Source organism: Leopardus geoffroyi, chromosome A3 (genome assembly GCF_018350155.1).
Source record: "Leopardus geoffroyi isolate Oge1 chromosome A3, O.geoffroyi_Oge1_pat1.0, whole genome shotgun sequence".
Taxonomy (NCBI): Eukaryota; Metazoa; Chordata; class Mammalia; order Carnivora; family Felidae; genus Leopardus; species Leopardus geoffroyi.
The window spans coordinates 104,508,275-104,526,952 of record NC_059336.1 but is presented as its reverse complement, the minus strand read 5'-3'; the positions used below and the strand labels follow the sequence as shown (position 1 = coordinate 104,526,952).

Genomic DNA, 18,678 nt, shown 5'->3' with positions numbered 1-18,678 from the left:
GATTGTTTTGATCGAGTGTTTCTTTTCACATCAGGAATTGCTCACCCAAACCCTTCTTGGAACATGTCTTTGCAACCAGGATGACACAGTTTAACTGGTTAAGAGGGATTATGACTCTGGCTTCTCTGGCTAAGACGGGCATTATTAGCATGTGTAAGCAAGCAGTGAGCACTGCAAATGTTCAGTTCAGCGTGGAAAATGGCATTACCTTCTCTGATCTCTTTAATGTGCTTTCTTTCTCAGCCCACGAACTCTAAAAAGCAAATCAAAATATCATATTAATCTGAGTATTCACAAGCCTTTGCCCCACTTCTACAACTTCATGGTAATTAATCGTATGGACAGGGCTAAAAACGCTGTACGGACCCTACACGTGTAAGAAGTGAATCCGTAGGCACCTACTGCTAATGACCCAGAGCCAGACTGACCAGGCGGTGAAAGATACCTCAGAAATACCATGGTTCTTACAAGTCGAAACTAATTTAAGAATGCAATCAGTGAAACACTAACATATCCTTGCAAAATGCATAAACACAGCACTTGAACAATAACATACTATGAAGGTTTTAAGTTCAGACAGTAATGGAAATAGAAAGCTCTGCCAAATACCATTCTTCTCGGCAATTCGGTCTGCCATGACGATGATGGGGATCAGAAAGAGATAAAAATGAGGTACAGCTTTGCAAGTAAATACTCCAATCTGTCCACAAAGCATCACACAAGCTTCCTTAAAGAAGTGAAAAACCCAGAGTTCAATTAGTCCCACAGACATATGAACTGAAGACTTTCTCAGTGCTAGTTCCGGGCAAACGGTGAGCAAGAGGGATGTGCCCATTCTCGTGGCTGCTTATTCCCAGCCACTGTTCTGTGTCTGTTTGTAGGTATTCTCCTGCTGGTGCCCGATTTCATGGATTCCATGAAAGCATCAGCCATTTTATCAGTAGGGAGGCCCTGGGGTATGGATATGACATATGGGACCAAGAACGAGATTCTCCATGAAATAAAAGAGAAGTTTCCTACCAAGAGATGACAAGCTGTGCCCCTAATGAGCCAGGTCTTGGGATGGTCATATTTACCATGACCTGTTACCATGAATGGCCAGTTATTACCACGAAAGAACCACCTTATGAGATTGTGGTCCACCACCCCATTGATGCTGCACCCGTGGGTCCTGGAGAGTTTGAAGAGGACCCTTAGAGAGCCAGGGTGCTTTACTAAACAGGCCAGGTGTTCTCATTATTATTAAAACACCAACAGCAAACTAAACTTAGAGAAGGTGACCCTAGGAGGCTCACACGCTTCATAATGTGAACCTTAAAAGGTATCTGGTTTCACATGACTACCACTTAGCAGCTTGTGACTTACTGTCTGGGAAAATGTGCCTGTTGTTTGTTAGTTGTGTCAAGGTCCTCCCTCAGTTTTCACTAAGCCATCAGCAAGCAGTAGGGTGGTTCACTCACAGTAAGTCAGTGGCAAATAGCAAACGGGGGTGTGTGGAAGGTCACGACTGTATACCAGGGTCCACTTCTTCCTTCTGGAGCAAGGAGAAGACTCCATCTCCCAGCTCCCTTGAAGTTAAGTGGGGCCATTAACCACCAAGTGATTGGTGCTGGCCAATGAAACATGAGCAGAGATGGCCCGTGCCTCTTCAGGGCAAAGGTGGTGGAAAGGCCAAGGACAATCCTCTATTCTCTCTTCTCCTGCAGGTGCAACCGGCAACACAGGAAGCTGCTTGTTCCAGACGATGCTGTAAGAAACTGGAGCCTCCGACAGCCTGCACCCTTGGGTGACTACGGAGCGGGGTCTTCCACTGCTCCGTGCTGGCTAGGTACCACGAGTGAGAAACAAACCTGGGTCAGCTACCACCGCACAGCCTGGCTGATTCTAAGTTGTATGGTGTGCCATGGAGACAAGGCTCAAGAGCGTAAGAATAAACCACTCTTTTTTATTTTTATTATTTAACTCATGATCCAAAGGTAATCATATTCCTTTTCTAGAGTCTATTCTAGCAGATATTTTTACAGGCAGATATATACGTGTAAATACATACATTTAAATACACTTACTACAACTCAAATTTTTTTTTTTTTTCCCATTTAACAATGTGTACGAACGACCTTATCTACACGCCTTTCCTTGAAGCCTGTGGCCTGTCTGGACACGCCCAAGGCTGACCTGAGTGCGCTTCTCTGAACTATCTGCTCATCAGGGAACACAGAATTTAGACTAGATCAGCCCTAAGGTTCCATCCTCACTCCAATGCCCGGATTCTGTGACTGTTACACACCTAGAGAAGTATGCCAGCACCTTGCACAGTGCCTCAGCTGCAGTGAGCTCTCGTAAAATATTTGCTGAATGAGTCAATGTCCCTGTGTTCTGTATAATGAATAAATAGTACGACACTGATGACTTTGTGGGGGGAAAAAAAGAGAAATTCTGCGTTATCTAATGATAGTGCCAAATGAACTTGTCTGAAGTTACGGATAGTCACAGGCCATGAATACTTTCTTAAGTCTTTTTGCTGAAAACTTCATTGTTACTGTGGACATCCCAAACCCAGACAAACCATCATATGAGATCAGCTTCCAAGTCTAAAAAAATCTCTGGAGGTGACTGCTTCCTCCTTCCATTTCTCTGTCAGGCCCTTACGACCTCTATCCTTTTTGACAGGAATCACCTCCCAGCATAGCTCACCTCTCTCCTGCACGTGTACTTTTCCACCCTGCGTGTCAGGAGCTGTCCTACAGCAGAACCTGTACACATTACCTGCTGCCTACCACACACGCTCTTCACTGGCAGTGTGAGAAGACTCAGACCAACCTTGCCCATTGGCAGACACATTTTACATGCCAAACTGGATCACAAATAGAATATATTCTCTATCCCTTTATGCTTCAAAACATTTGCTCATGCTGATCCTTCTACCTGTAATGTCTTCTCCTCCCATCTCAGCATGTCAAAATCCACCTTGGCTCCAGTTATTAGGTCTATCTCACCAAGGACCTCTTCTGGAACAGATTCCTGGTCCTTCTTTGCTGCCCTCTTTAAATCTTCAAGGACTGGGTTATACATGGTCAGTGGCACCTACCGGGTTACCTGAGTACTGCTTTGTAGGCATAAGGGACTCCTAATATTTGTTATCTCTGATATGTTAAATTAAACCTTATGAAACTGCCATTTTTGAAAGCCAAAAAAACGGCCGAAAATTCGAGGTTTCATGTGGTTCAAACTCATACCCGGTTGCTATTTCACATAGCAGGCAGTAGATGTTGAATTGAAATAAAAATGATATGCATGCCTTGATTCTCTTCCGAAAACTCAGAAGAGTTTATCTAACAAATCATTTCGGATTTTTGCCCTCAGGACATGATCAGTGGCCATCTTAAGTCAAGGAGCAAACAACAGGCAAGAGAGTGCAATAGTGTATACAGCAGGTGCTCCACCTGCTCGCTGGGACAGGGAAGGCAGCCCTGGGGAAGCAGCATTCATACTGAGGAAGGATGAGACCAGGTTAGCTAGACAAATGGACAGGGATCGAGAGACATTGTCCAAGTAGGACAAACCCCTAGAGCAGGGGTCAGAACTCACTGACATGGTGTGTTTTACTGCTTCTAGAACCCATCGGGTTTCCGTCATGATTCGTGCTACCCACCCTGAGTGCGTCCATCATGTCAGGCTGCTCCAAGAGCTTGGGGAAGGTGGCCAACACTGGGTTACTAATTAGGTCTGAAATATGAAAGAACAGAAGAGATTTTACGTAAGTTTCATCCAATGTACTTGACTGCCATAGACATAAAAACATTCATTCAGAGGAAAATGATTGTGCCACATGCTTTATTGATAACATATTCTGCACACTTTAACCTCTAGGAGGTCTCAGAGCTGTCTGCTCAATCTCCATCTGCGGCTATATCCATACGCCAGGGAGTTCTGAAATGAGTCTTGAACCAAGTAGACAGAGCTTTTAGGGCAGAAGTGGCTTCGCACAGAAGAAGACCAGAAAAATTTGTTCTTCTTTCTATGCTGTTTTTCCAACCTCTCTTTCCTTCTTATGATATAACTGTGGCACGGTGAAAGGAAACCAGTTAGGGAATTTATACAACTCAACACCAAAAAAACAAATAATCCAACTCAATGATGGGAAGACAAACAGACATTTCTCCATAGGGGACATACAAATGACCAACAGATACATGAAGAGATGTTCAATATAACTAACCATCAGGCAAATGCAAATCAAAACTACAATAAGATACCACCTCACACCTGTCAGAATGGCTAAAATCAAATACACAAGAAACAACAAGTACTGGGGAGGACGAGGAGAAAATGGAACCCTCATGCATCGTTGGTGGGAATGTAAACTGGTTCAGACACTGTGGAAAACAGTGTGGAGCCTCTTCAAAAAACTAAAAATGGAATTGTCATACAATCCAGCAATTACACTAGTGAGTACTCACCCAAAGAATCCAAAAACACCAATTTGGAAAGATATGTGCCCCCATGTTTATTATAGCATTATCCACAATAGTCAAATTATGAAAGCTGCCCACTGTCCATCAGTAGGTGAATGAAGAGATATACATAAATACATATATGTATATACGAATATTATTCAGCCATAAAAAAGAATGAAATCTTGCCATTTGCAACAACATGGATGGACCTAAGGGTATAATGCTAAGTGAAATCAGTGAGAGAAAGACAAATACCATATGATTTCATTCGTATGTGGAATTTAAGAAACAAAACAGACAAAAAAAAAAAAAAAAAAAAGACAGACCAAGAAATAGACTCTTAACTATAGATAACAAATGGATGATTACCAGAGGAAAGATGGGTGGGGGTATGAGTGAAATAGGTGAAGGGGATTAAGAATACACTTATGTGATGAGCACTGAGTAACGTATAGAATTGTTGAATCCCTGGGGCGTCTGGGTGGCTCAGTCGGTTAAGTGTCTGACTTCAGATCAGGTCATGATCTTGTGGTACATGAGTTTGAGCCTTGCATCAGGTTCTGTGCTGACAGCTTGAAGCCTGGAGCCTGCTTCGGATTCTGTGTCTCCCTCTCTCTCTGCCCCTAACCCACTCGCACTCTGTCTCTGTCTCTCTCAATACCATATACCTGAAACAATATAACACTGTATGTTAACTATCCTGGGGGGAAAAAAAGGAACCAATTAGGACGCAGCCTGCTCTTGGAAGGCTGAGCAGGAACCAATAAGCATCAGGCTGCTTAGGCCTGACTCCAGTCCACCAGGCCATTCTTGAAATGGCCTGGGCAATGTATTCTACAATCTTGTGTCCTCAGTAAAGGGAAATCCTCCCTCTAGGTCTTATTAGCTTTACTCTGATGGTCAGATTCAAATGATGACAACGGTTCTGACTAACCTCCTTCCCAACAGAAAAGCTAATGAGCTTTATCCTCTCTTTGAAGTCATATCAATCCTCTCTAAAAGTCAGATCATTCAAGAAGTTTTGCTAAAGTCATCGAAATAAACTCACAGTCAAGTGATGACAAGAAAGCTTAAATTGTCCTTCCCTGGAGTTATAATTATTCCTTGAGAAATGGCGGGACTTCCCTAATTTTGAGTTCCATTTCTATCCACCTATCCAGGAGCTAAGTCTCTGGGAAAGGCCTCCTGTCTAACCATGAACTCCACCTGTCCATGAGAACTAAGCTATCATAGGGTCCTTCGTCTTGCTCACTCTGCTCCAGCCACACTGGCTTTCAACTGCGATCCCTCCAACACACTTGCATTGTCTTGCCTCAGGTCTTTAGACACGCTGGCCCCTCTGCCCAGACATGCAACCTGCCCCACACCTCTAACTCCTCTCTCAGGTCTTATCTTGAATATTACTCACCCAGAGACTTCCCTCAGGTCTTCCCAGTGTATGCTCTTGTTGGCTTTCCTCCTTCCTTTATTTTTATTTTTTATTTTAGAGAGAGAGTGTGAGTAGGGGGGAGGGGGGCAGAGGGAAAGAGAGAAAGAATCCAAAGCAAGCTCCACTTTCACCATGGAGCCCAACACGGGGCTCAATTCCGTGACCCTGGGATTGTGACCTGAGCCGAAATCAATAGTCAGATGCTAAACCAACTGAGCCACCCAGGCACCCTGGCTTTCTTCCTTTAGAAACTTATTTTAGAAGGCTGAAAAGGATGATTCATGTAATTTTGCGTTTGAAGTCTGTCAGTCCACCAGGGGACGGATGCTCGTGCCTGTCTCATCCATCACTGGGCTCAGCACAGTGCCTGACATAGAGGAGGCCACTCAATACATATCTGCTTACTGATTTACTGAGTTCAAAGACTACTCATTAAAATTAAACTCTTTTTTGGGGGGGAATTCTTATAACATGTATATCTCTTTATAAGTTCAATCATATGTGACAAGTCATTGATTTTTTAAAATTATTTTTTAACATTTTACTGGGAAAAAGTTTCAAGCTTACAAAGAAGATACAAGAATAAATAATAGAACATCTGAATACCTCTTTCCTATATTCAATTTTAACTAGTCTGTTGATATTTAAACATTGTGCATTAAGAACCAGTTATTCTGGGTGATTTCAGTCTCTTCCCAAAAAGATGATGTGCATATCAAACATGTGGTAAAAACAGATTATTCAAAACATTGAGGGGAAATGTGATTGTATCTGAGTTTTAGTATCTCAAATCTCCAGAATTTGTATATGTGCTGTCGAAGCAAGCACATCAAATCTCCAGAATTTGTAATGTGAAAATATGCATATTGTAAAGAACAGAATATATACTGAACTAACATAGGGTACACACAGGTGCACAATGGAGAACAATGCTTTGCATGTGAAGTAATTTATTGACATAGATGCTATTCTAAACATTTTATTCTGAATGCACCTTCAGAAGCAGAAGATAAAAGTTGGCATAGGTCACATTTACTCAAAGCATAGGTCACATTTCCTCAAAGTACATAAGGAAATTGCAAAGACCTCTTACCAGCACTTTGCATGCTCATCCTGTCTTTCAGGAGTACATCTCCAAGAATTTGGCGATAAAATATCAACAAATGAATGGAACACATACTTCCAATTAATGTTTCTGGCAGTAAACTGTTGAAGAAAGACAACAAGTATTCATTAAATAAACCCCTACCATCCAACTTATGGTGTTTTTAAAATATGTATTTACTACTTTAATGGACAGTTCTAAGATTTGCTTCATTATTGGAAAAAAGATGTTAACAATTTTCAAGAAAATTTCCACTATAAGTTGCCCACGGTAAACTTCAGAAAACTAATGTTACACTTTCAAGCCTGAACTCGGTCTTGCCACTCTCGTATTTCCATTTTAGCACCTATGCCCATGTTAAATGTTAAATAAAAAAGAAAAGTCATAAATTATGTGTTTTGGGAAGAAAGGGACTAGTCAGCTACAAGTTTTGACAAAGCCATGTGGCCACCCCTGCTGATGTGATGAATGAAAAGGAAACATGAGCTCAAACTGTTCACGTTGCTGGGTGGAATGTGGGAGGGTGTGACAGATCTGGACTGAATTCTGACTTTGCCTCTTCCTAGCTATGTGACTTTGGGTTAATTAATTATTCTCCTTGTGTTTTGGTTTCCTCACTTGTAGGATTCATATAGTAATACCTCCATTTCCCATTACTCAAAGAATTAACATGAGACAAATGTGATGTGCTTAATGCAATGCCTCGTCCATAGTAAGGGCTCAAAAACAGAAGAAAATTTAAATATTGATGTTACGTTCGTGTCAGTTTAACGTTTATTTATTTTTGAGACAGAGAGAGACAGAGCATGGACGGGGGAGAGTCAGAGAGAGAGAGGGAGACACAGAATCTGAAATAGGCTCCAGGCTCTGAGCCATCAGCACAGAGCCCGACGCGGGGCTCGAACTCAGGAACCGCGAGATCATGACCTGAGCCGAAGTCGGACGCTCAACCGACTGAGCCACCCAGGCGCCCCACGTTTGTGTCAGTTTAAAATAGATTGTTATAACTTTAAACATGTAATATGTAATCTTCATGGTAACCACAAAGAAAAAAAATCTATAGAATATACACAAAGGAAATGAAAGGTAATCAAAATGTGTCACTATAAAAAAAATCAATCAAACACAAAGGAAGGTCTTAAAGGAGAAAATGAGGGATAACCCCCACACCCCCAGAAGATGTAAAAAAAAACAAAAACAAATAACAAAATGGCAATACTAAGTCCTTCCCTATCAGTGATTACTTTAAATATAAATGGATTAAACTCCCTAATAAAAAGACACAGATTGGCAGAACGAATAGAAAAACAGGATCTAACTATATTCTATCTATACGAGACTCACTTTAGATCTATGGATGCTCAGAGGTTGAAAGTGAAAAGGATAGACAAAGATACTCCATGCAAATAGTTAACATAGGAGAGCAGGGGTGGTTATATTAATATCAGAAAAAATAGACTTTAAGCCGAAAAAACTTAAAAGAGACAAAGAAGGATATTAAAGAATGATAAAAGGGTCAATGCATCAAGAAGATATAACAATTATAAACATATGCAACAAACATTAGAGCTCCTAAACATACAAAGCAAACATCAACAAAATTGAAGAGAGAAATAGATCTATAACCACAGTAGGAGACTTTAATACACCACTTTCAATAAAGAATAAAACAACCAAAGGATCAATACAAAAATAGAAGACTTAACACTGTAGACCAACTGTAATGAAGACACATATAGAATCCTCTGCTCAGTAATACAGAGTACATATTTTTCTCAAGAGTACGTGGGACATTCTCCAGGACAGATCTTATGTTAGGGTACTTATGAATCTTAATAATTTAAAAGACTGAAATCATATAAAGCACCTTTTTTTTTTTTATCACAATGGAATGAAAGTAGAAATAGCAGAAGGAAAACTAGAAAATTCGCAAATATGTGGAGATTAACCATCACACTCTTAGGCAATCACTGGCTCAAAGAAGAACTCACAAGGAAAGTTAGAAAATATCTTGAGACAAATAAAATGAAAGCACATCATACCCAAACTCATGGGATGCAGTGGAAAGAGTGCTAAGCTAAGAGGGAAAATACACAGCTATAAATGCTTCCATTAATTAAGAAGAAAGATCTTAAATCAACCACCTACCTTTAAACCTTAAAGAATTAGAAAAGAGAAATAAATCAAACCCAAAGGTAGCAACAGAAAAGAAATAATAAAGATCAGAGCACGGATGAGCAACAAAGAGAAGAGAAAATAACAAAAGTCAATGAAGCAAGAGTTGGTTCTTTGCAAAGATCAACAAAATTGACAAACCTTTAGCTAGAGGACTAAGAAAAAAAAAGAAAAGACTCAAGTCACAAAATGAGAAATGAAAAGAGATCTTACTACTGATTTTATAAAAATAAAAAAAGGATTATAAGACAGTGCTATGAATAATTGTATATCCACAAGTTGGATAATCTAGATGAAATGGACAAATTCCTAGAAACACAAAGCCTACCAGGGCTGAATGAGGAATAAATAGAAAATCTGAGATTGAATCAATAATCAAAGACCCCCCCAGGACCAGATGGCTTCACTGGTAAATTTTATCAAATACTTAAAAAATCAATACCTATCCTTTTCAAAGTCTTCCAAAAAATTGAAAAGGAAGGAATACTTCCACACTCATGATCTGAAGCCAGCGTTATTCAGATACCAAAGCCAAAAAGATACATGAGAAAACTAGAGACGAAAATCCCTGATAAATATTGACGCGAAAATCCTCAACAAAAAACTAGCGAACAGGATTCAACAGCATGCTGAAAGGTTTATACACTACGAACAAGTGGGGTTTATTCCTGGGATGCAAGGGTGGGTCAACATTAAAAAGTCAGTCAATGTAATACACTACACATTAACAGAATGAAGGAAAAACCCATATGATCTTCTCATTTGATGCTGAAAAAGAATTTGACAAAATTCAATACCTTTTCATAATAAAAACACTCAACGATTCTAGGAATAGAAGAAAACTACTTCCACATAATAAAGGCCATATATGAAAATCCCACAGTTAACATCATATTCAATGGTGAAAGACCAAAAACTTTTTCTCTAAGATCAGGAACAAGAGAAGGATGCCTGCTTTCACCACTTTTATTCAATACAATAGTGGAAGTCCTAGCTAGAGCCCTTGGCAAGAAAAAGGAATAAAAGTTATCCAAATTGGAAAGGAAGAAGTCAAATTATCTCTGTTCACAGACAACATGGTCTTATATGTAGAAAACCCTAAAGATTCCACAAAACACTGTTCGAATAAACAGATTCAGCAAAGTTATTGGATATAAATTCAGCATACATCAATTAGTCATGTTTCCACACACTAACAGTGAACAATTTGAAAAGAAAAGTAAAACCAATTTCATATACAATAGCACCAAAAAGAAGAAAATACTTAAAAAAATAGAAACAAAATTTCAATATTATTTCAAAATAATAATCTGGAAACACGACAAATGAGTACTTTATAATCCTGATGCATGACATACACTAAATGCTCACTGGGAATATACTGAGTACAAAGCTAACCTTAGGAGATATTCAAGAAAATGTTTTGAGCCATTCTAAATATACGTGTTCTAAATGTTATTTTTAGAAATACACGAACTCTGTCACTAAGCATAAAGAAATGACCACATAGGAAATCTTGAAAACCTTGCAATGTCCTCTCTCAAGGAGGAAAATATTTTTGGGCTAAGAAGAACCACCCAAAGTCAAAAAAGAGATTTCAACTTTTGTAAATTAGTTCTTTTAGTTTCTAGAGTAAGTATTTTAGAAGGAAGGGCCATCGATCCCAGAGGTAACACTCAGGCTTCCGGCCTGTCGGAAGAGAACAGAATGAATGTAACCCTTATGGTGGTGCTGGAGCAGTGGATTCCCCAGGGGTAGCTGCATGGAATTTAACAAATATCCTAGACCACTTCCTAACCCCTGCATTTCTAGAAACATGCAAAAATGTAAGACAGGTTCTCCTACATTCACATATAGCATTTGGTCTATAGAAACTGTTGCTTTCCGACCCTGCTACAATTCTCGTCTTATGTCTGACCTGGATTGCAAAGACTGGCCACAAAGGCACCGCATGCCTTCTCAGTGTTCGGCTGTGATTCCTAAGGGTTGTTCCACATCCTGCCCTCTGCTCTGTGGCCCATCTGGGCAGTGTCTCAGCTGCGTGCCCAAACCATGTCTCATGCCCAAGAACAGCCATTGATTTTGCTAGAGGAAGGGGTGGAACCTTCCTTCCATTTTTCCTGCTCCTCTCACGGAGCCGCCTGCTCTGTCTAGCTGGCATCACTTCCAGCCTGCTGTAGAGGCCTCCGTTCCTCCCACAGTGTGGGCACTCCTTTCCTTCTGGCACCTCCCCACAACATGAGGCAGTACTGCTGCACTTTATTAGTCCTCTTTAGGAAAATCCTCTGCTTTTCCCAAACCCAAGACAAGCAGGAAGCTCTGAGCTACTAAGGTTGGCTAAGCTATAGAAGTAAAAACGTACTTCTCATCTCACCCAACCGCCAGCAAACTCTGATGGCAGAAGGGCGATGAACGTAATAATGGGGCCCAGGCTAGTAGCACTATTAGCTCATTTATTTTTAGAAACAATACAATGGAAGTAAAGGAGAAAAAAAGATGGGATACATCAAAAAGGCAAAGACAGACAAGTTTCCAGCAAATTTATACACATGCACCCAGCCTACTTCCACAGACGGGTGTTTCTTGGCATTCTGAACTCACGCACTGGGGGTCTGGGTCTAAATTCAGGGCTTTCCCTCATCGGGGCCTTTGCCTTTGGCCAAATCACATCAGGTTAAAGTCCATCGAAAAACAGCTCCAAAATTAGAATGGCGAGACTTGGTGAAACTGAAGGATCTATTTGCTCCCTCTTTCACCTCATGCAGAGAGGGTCACGATGATTACAACCGTCCCCACAAAAGGAGTCCCATGGGCAGGATTCTGGTGCTCTTTGGTAAAAGAGGTGTGTCTACATTGATTAATTTGCATTTCTGCTGACATCCAAAGGTACACACACGTAAGACTGCTTGCTGGCTGGTGAGAGGGCAGTAGGAAGCCGACTCGCAAGGACACTGGGTAAAACTGGGCAGGAAGGCAAACTCTCACTGGGCTTCTTAACCTTGGGTCTGTGTGCTCTGTAGTATGTCCCTAGGCATACCGTTAAAAGCTTCTGTCTTTTCTCCTTTCAGCAGGGGAGTCTGGCTAAACAAAGGTGGAGTTCTTTAAGCACCGGAGGGTGGGGACAGAGGTGGAATGTACTTTTGAAGGAAAGGAGGAGGGCTGTTGGCACTGTTACTTGCTTCCCCTCCCATCCACTGAAGATAGCAGTCAGGGGAGGAAAGGGGACTGAGATGGATCGGTCCCGCCTCAGTCTCCACCTCTGTGCAGGCTCAGAGCAGAAACGCCCCAAAGCTCCTATGCTGGTTCCCAGTCTTTCACCACAGAGCCCCAGCACAGCTTACACACAGCCCGGTGGGGGCCTCTGGATTCTCTGTGCCCATGGCCCGGTCTCTAGGAGAATCAGCTGAGCCTACGCTGCACCAGCCCACACTTGACACTACTGGGCACACTTATTTCCGGATCATGCGGAGTGGAGTGGCAATTCAAGACAGTGCTCAGGTCCCTCTCCTGAGCTCTGGGAGAAGAGAAGAGCACACATGCAGTCAAGGGTGGGGGGAGGCTGGGAATAGCGGGAGGCAGAGCAGAGCTCCCGAGAAGTTCACTTTTATACTAGCAGGAAGATTTCTACTTTGAAATTCTTTAGCAAACATGTTTTAAGCTCCTACTGGGTGCTGAAATCAAACAAGCATCTTAGTTCCTGGGGCCTGGAGGGCAAGGACTCAGGACCCTTCTTTGAGAACCAGCAAATGAAGAACGCTCATTGCTTTGGAAGCATGGGCCTGCTTACCTGACCTCCGCACCGCCCAGTCAGATCTGATCTCTAGATCGTAAAAAGTATCTTGGAACCCGTATTTGGGGCCAAAGCAACACTATTAAGAGCTGTAGTTGAAAGATATGCTTGGGAGTGCTTGGGGACTGTTGGAGGCTTACCAATGAGATGAGAAGAGGAAGGCTGAAGAAGCAGGAAGAATGAAGCCAAACAGGATTTTGGCTTTTCTTTTACAAAGACTGCTACTGTGCTTTTTTTTTTTTAATCTTGAAAAATAGCAATTTTCCAAGGAAAGATTGGCCAAAAAAGGGAATCTACAGGCTCCATAAACATCCAGGGGGGAAAAAAATCAAGAGAATGAATAATGTCCATGAACACATTATTAATGGTTATTGAAAGATTTAACTGTTAATAGTAGAATTATAAAACACGTTTCAGGGGCGCCTGGGTGGCTCAGTCGGTTAAGCGTCCGACTTCGGCCCAGATCATGATCTTGCAGTCTGTGGGTTCGAGCCCTGCATCGGGCTCTGTGCTGACAATTCAGAGCCTGGAGCCTGTTTCAGATTCTGTGTCTCCCTCTCTCTCTGATCTTCCCCCGTTCATGCTCTGTCTCTGTCTCAAAAATGAATAAACGTTAAAAAAAAAATTTAAACACATTTCAGTATCAGATATAAGAACACGGAATATTTAAACTAAGGGCATGATCCAGAATGAGAAAACAACAATTCAGAAGGCTATGCCAACTTTTCATCTATTATTCTGTTTCTTGATAATCAGCAAGTAAGAGGCAAGTCATGGTGGAGCAGGTCAACTTTACCAGCTTCTCTTCCCAGGCCTTGCTGTTCCCTTCCAGCCCTCTTGTGTACCCTGTGCCCTCTGTGTCAAGTTCCCTTTCTCCACCGCTGCATATCTTCACGTGTGCACCTCTCCAGTCCTTCAAAGCCTATTTCAAACCCCCCTCTGATCTTACCAGCTACATAGCACATCTTCATTTGAACAAATTTTATAACACAGTAGCATGTACCTGGCATTATATTTGCAGTTACCTATCTGGAAGATAATAACAGTAAATAATTATAGCTAACACTTACTGTGTTTTACTATGTGCCATATATGATAAAAACAATCTGTTTTACTTACTTTTTTTTCATTAAACCTCATTATAGCTTTATGGAGTTGATACTATTATGCCCATTGAAAAGATGTAGATATGGGGATCCTGAGAGAGATGGTTAAATGACTTGTCCAAGAGGTTACTGAGTTAGAAGGTGATAGATCTGGGAACCTACTAGTATAAAAGCTCCCTGAAATAAGTGAAAAGGATTGAGAGTACACTTGTGATGAGCACTGAGTAATTAATGTATGGAAGTGCTGAATCACTATATTGTATACCTGAAAGTAATATAACACTGTAAGTTAATTACTGGAATAAAAAAAAAATCTAAAAAGGGCTCTATAAGTCAATGAAAGAAAATTAACTAAAAAATAAAACAAATTTAAAAAGCCTACCTAAAGAAAATGCAAATTAAAACCACTATGAGATCCCATTACTTATTAAAATGGCCAAAATGAAAAAAATTGATTAATACCAAGAATATGAGTAATTGGAACTTTTGTACATTGCTGCAGAGAGTGTAAAATGCTATAGTCATTTTGGAAGAGTTTGGAAGTTTCTTGTAAAATTAAAAAGACACCCAGGAATCCTGCACCTAGGTATTTATACCGCTGAGGAATAGTTTATGTCCACACACAAAAGCCTCATCTGCAAATATTTAGAGCAGCTTTATTCATAAATGCCCAAACTTAGAAACAACCCAGATATCTATCAATTAGTGATTGGATAAATGCATTGCGGTATATCTATCAAATGGAATACACTATTTAGAACAAAAAAACAAACCTCTGATACAAACTTCTAATAATATGGATGACACCCTCAAATGCACTATGCTGGGTGAAGGAAGTCAGACTCAGAAGGTTACACACTGTATGACTCCATTTGTATGACATTCTGGAAAAGGCAAAACTCCCGGGAAAAAAAAACAGATGAGTGGCTGCCTGAGGCTGAGGCTAGGGAGCTGACCACAAAGGAGAGAGCTGTTCAGAGAGAGGGAATATTCTCCACCTTGGTTGTGGTGGTAGTTACATGAGAGTATACACTGGTCAAGATTCAAAGAACTGGAAACCAAAAAAGGCAAATTTTATGGCATATAAATCATATCTCAGCTAACCTGACATAAAAAAAAAGTTCCCTAATGATAATATCAAGGATGGCAAGCCCCATTTAGCCAAGTTTCTATACTATTTCTGACCAAATGTCTCACTTGAGCTACTAGTAAACAAAAAGTGAGATGATTTGAATTTATTACCATTCTATTTCCCTACTGATCTTGGCAGACAAATTAATGAGGGAAAAAATAACCAACGAAAGGTGACCAGGAAGGAGGAGAAGCTGAAGGCAAGATGGTCTAGAAACTCTGAAGGACCTCAAGTTACTGGCCAGGTAAGTGGGGACCAACCTTAGTAAGTTTCTTGATCTTCTGTTCAAAGATCTCAGTTTTACTAGGAGTTGAGGCTGCCTTCTCATCATCATCATCTGATGGAAAACATTCCCATGTGCTTTAAAAAAAAATAGAAAATAAATGTCAAAGCTTTAAGTGCTTGGAACAGTAAGTATAATAAAACAAAGTACCTTTTATACTAAAACAAAAATTTGGGGTAATAAATAATAATTGTACGAAGAGCAGGAGTCCCTCACATACCCTAACTGAGCCGATGAAGAGAGAAAGCATGGCATTGAAGCCTACCGACCTCCCTAATGGCACCTGACTGGCGTCTGTAGCTGCCACTCCATCGGGGGCTTGGACAGCATCGTCACTGTCTCTCCAATTTACCATCATTGAGCACGGTGCCTGGTCAATGAATATATTTAAAAAATGCTCGATATTTTTGGAAGGTGACGTGGCATGTTACGACCACAATTTGAAATATCTGTGTCTTTCAACCTAGCGATAGGCAACCTCCGAATTAGCCTCTTCTATGAATTCCGTGGCGGTCACCAGCATCAGTCCAGTGTTCAATGAGAAGGCATTGAATTAACAAAGGGTCCTCATGCTTTCTCATTTCCTACATTAGAGTCTCATATGTGCCACCAAGAAAATTAGCACTTAGGAAAATGATTAGGATCTTACTATCAAATGACTTATTCTTAAAAATGTGAACTCAAGTGAAGAATGCTACGCTTATTAGAATATAGCCCCCCTTGCTGATGCATCTTCTGTTTACTTTGTAAGGAAAGGAGAGAAAGCGATGCCTAAGAGCTGTACCTTTTCTGGATACCGAAGGGTCCACTTCAACACCTTTTTCATAAGGGGTGCCACCATTCAAGAAGAGTTCATACGTTCTACAAAAGAATAGTAAACCACGTGTTTCCATTTTAAAACACTGAAGTTCATGGTGAAATATTTTTTTAGGGCAGATAAATTCACAGACATTTTATTTGTCTCATTGCTAAACGAGAATGAATGTTGTTGATTCCTCTATGAAGTATTATCTCAGTAAATAAAGTTTCTTTTTTCAAATTTAAAAAATAGTTTACTTATTTTTGAGAGAGACAGAGAGAGAGAAAGAGCATGAGTGAGGGAGAGGCAGAGAGAGAGGGAGACACAGAATCCGAAGTAAGATCCAGCAGAGCCTGACGCAGAGCTCAAACCCACAAACCGTGAGATCACAAAGTCAGACGCTTAATTGAACGAGCCACCCAGGTGCCCCAAGCTTTTTTCTTAACTTTGAACTGTAGAAAATACATTTTCCCACATTAACATGAGAAAGATTAATTGATGCTTTTAAAGTGTCTTCACTTTAGTGACTTGTGCTAATGAATGTATCAGTGATGTATTTTTGAATGTATTTTTCAAATGTTTACATGGCATAGAAATGGTAAGTAAAAAAAAACAGAAGAATCCCTCCCTATCCTGTCCCCTCTAGTCTGGTAAGGCCCTTGTCCTACGTTTTTCTATGCAAATGCAAACAAATATATATATACACGGTAAAGCTCTAAACTGACACGTTTCTCTTTAAGTTGCATACTACCTAAGTGTAGAAAGTAGAAGATAAAAGCCTTCTTTCATCCCATGGCACTGCCTCCCTAGTCCTGCTCCTCAGAGGCAACCTGCCCACATATCCACACAAACACAGTTTTCCATGAATAAAAGTGGAGCCACAGCACGCATACTATTCTGCAACTTGCTTTGTCCATGTAATGATACATATGCGAAATGTTTCTGTATCAGTACATAGGCTTCTACCTCATTTAGAAAAATAGCCGTGACTTCGCTTTAGAAAGATGGAATAGACACACTTCTCTCTCCTAACTAGGTACAACTAAAAACCTTTGACATTCTTTTTTTTTTTTTTTTTTTTTTTTTAACATTTTATTTATTTTTGAGACAGAGCATGAATGGGGGAGGGGCAGAGAGAGAGGGAGACACAGAATCGGAAACAGGCTCCAGGCTCTGAGCCATCAGCCCAGAGCCTGACGCGGGGCTCGAACTCGCGGACGCGGGGCTCGAACTCGCGGACGCGAGATCGTGACCTGGCTAAAGTTGGACGCTTAACCGACTGCGCCACCCAGGCGCCCCCCTTTGACATTCTTAAAGACATTTTTTTTTTAAATCACAAGAAGCCTGGGCTCTTACATTCTCTGAGGGGGTGCCCCTCCCCTTACCACTAGGGTGATGTCAGGGAAGTGGAATCTGGACTTTTACCTCTGCCCTGTGGTAAAGAGGCCGTGCCCACCCCTGGATGTAAGTAGAAGCCACAGAAGGCAGGGAGCATTATCTGACTTAATCCTCATAATAACCCTCTGGCGTAGGAACTATTATAATCTCCCATTTTATTTTTTTTTATTTTTATTTTTTTTTAATTTTTGTTTAAGGTTTATTTATTTAAAAAAAATTTTTTTTTAACATTTATTTATTTTTGAGACAGAGAGAGAGAGCGCATGAACAGGGGAGGGGCAGAGAAAGAGGGAGACACAGAATCTGAAACAGGCTCCAGGCTCTGAGCTGTCAGCACAGAGCCCGATGCGGGGCTCAAACCCACAGACCGCGAGATCATGACCTGAGCCGAAGTCGGACGCTTAACCGACTGAGCCACCCAGGCGCCCCAAGGTTTATTTATTTTTGAGACAGAGAGAGACAGAGCATGAACGGGGGAGGGTCAGAGAGAGAGGGAGACACAGAATCCAAAGCAGGCTCCAGGCTCTGAGCTGTCCGCACAGAGCCCGATGCGGGGCTTGAACTCACGGAACATGAGATCATGACCTGAGCTGAAGTCGGACGCTTAACCGACGGAGCCACCCAAGCGCCCCTATAATCTCCCATTTTAAAGATAGAGGAAATTGAGGTTTGCACACATTAAAGAGCCTGGAACCTGGCTTACAGTTACACAGACAGAGCCAGGACGAGAGCCCTGAATTTTACAATTCCAAGCCTTGGATCTTAATCACCATCCTGATGACTGCCAATTTGTATCTCCTCTGTGAATTTCTTATTTATATCCTAGACTTAGATGTTCTTGTGCCCATTTAAAAATCTGAATTGTCTTTCCTACTCATTTTTTAGAGCCCTTTTTATATTAGCGATAATAATTTGTTATGCATAATATTGTAAATATTTGGTTTTTTGTTTTTTGTCTTTTGGTCGTAAGTTTTGAATTCGTTTATAGTGATTGCCATTACGCT

At 40.9% G+C, this 18,678-nt stretch overlaps 1 protein-coding gene across 6 annotated transcripts in view; it reads right to left on the bottom strand.

Moving 5' to 3' along the window:
• NPHP1 (nephrocystin 1) overlaps positions 1–18,678 on the bottom strand; it is a 60,414-nt gene that overhangs the window by 1,983 nt on the left and 39,753 nt on the right. For 3 of the 6 annotated variants that reach the window (XM_045446920.1, XM_045446921.1, XM_045446919.1), the window contains exons 15-19: positions 16,262–16,338; positions 15,455–15,554; positions 6,980–7,092; positions 3,653–3,726; positions 209–253 (exon numbers count right to left, since the gene is read on the bottom strand). In XM_045446920.1, coding sequence (XP_045302876.1) covers positions 209–253; positions 3,653–3,726; positions 6,980–7,092; positions 15,455–15,554; positions 16,262–16,338 — 409 coding nt within the window. Of the gene's footprint in view, positions 1–208; positions 254–3,652; positions 3,727–6,979; positions 7,093–11,601; positions 12,681–15,454; positions 15,555–16,261; positions 16,339–18,678 lie in introns of those variants that run through there. The other 3 variants (XM_045446923.1, XM_045446924.1, XM_045446925.1) reach the window with 2 other exon arrangements.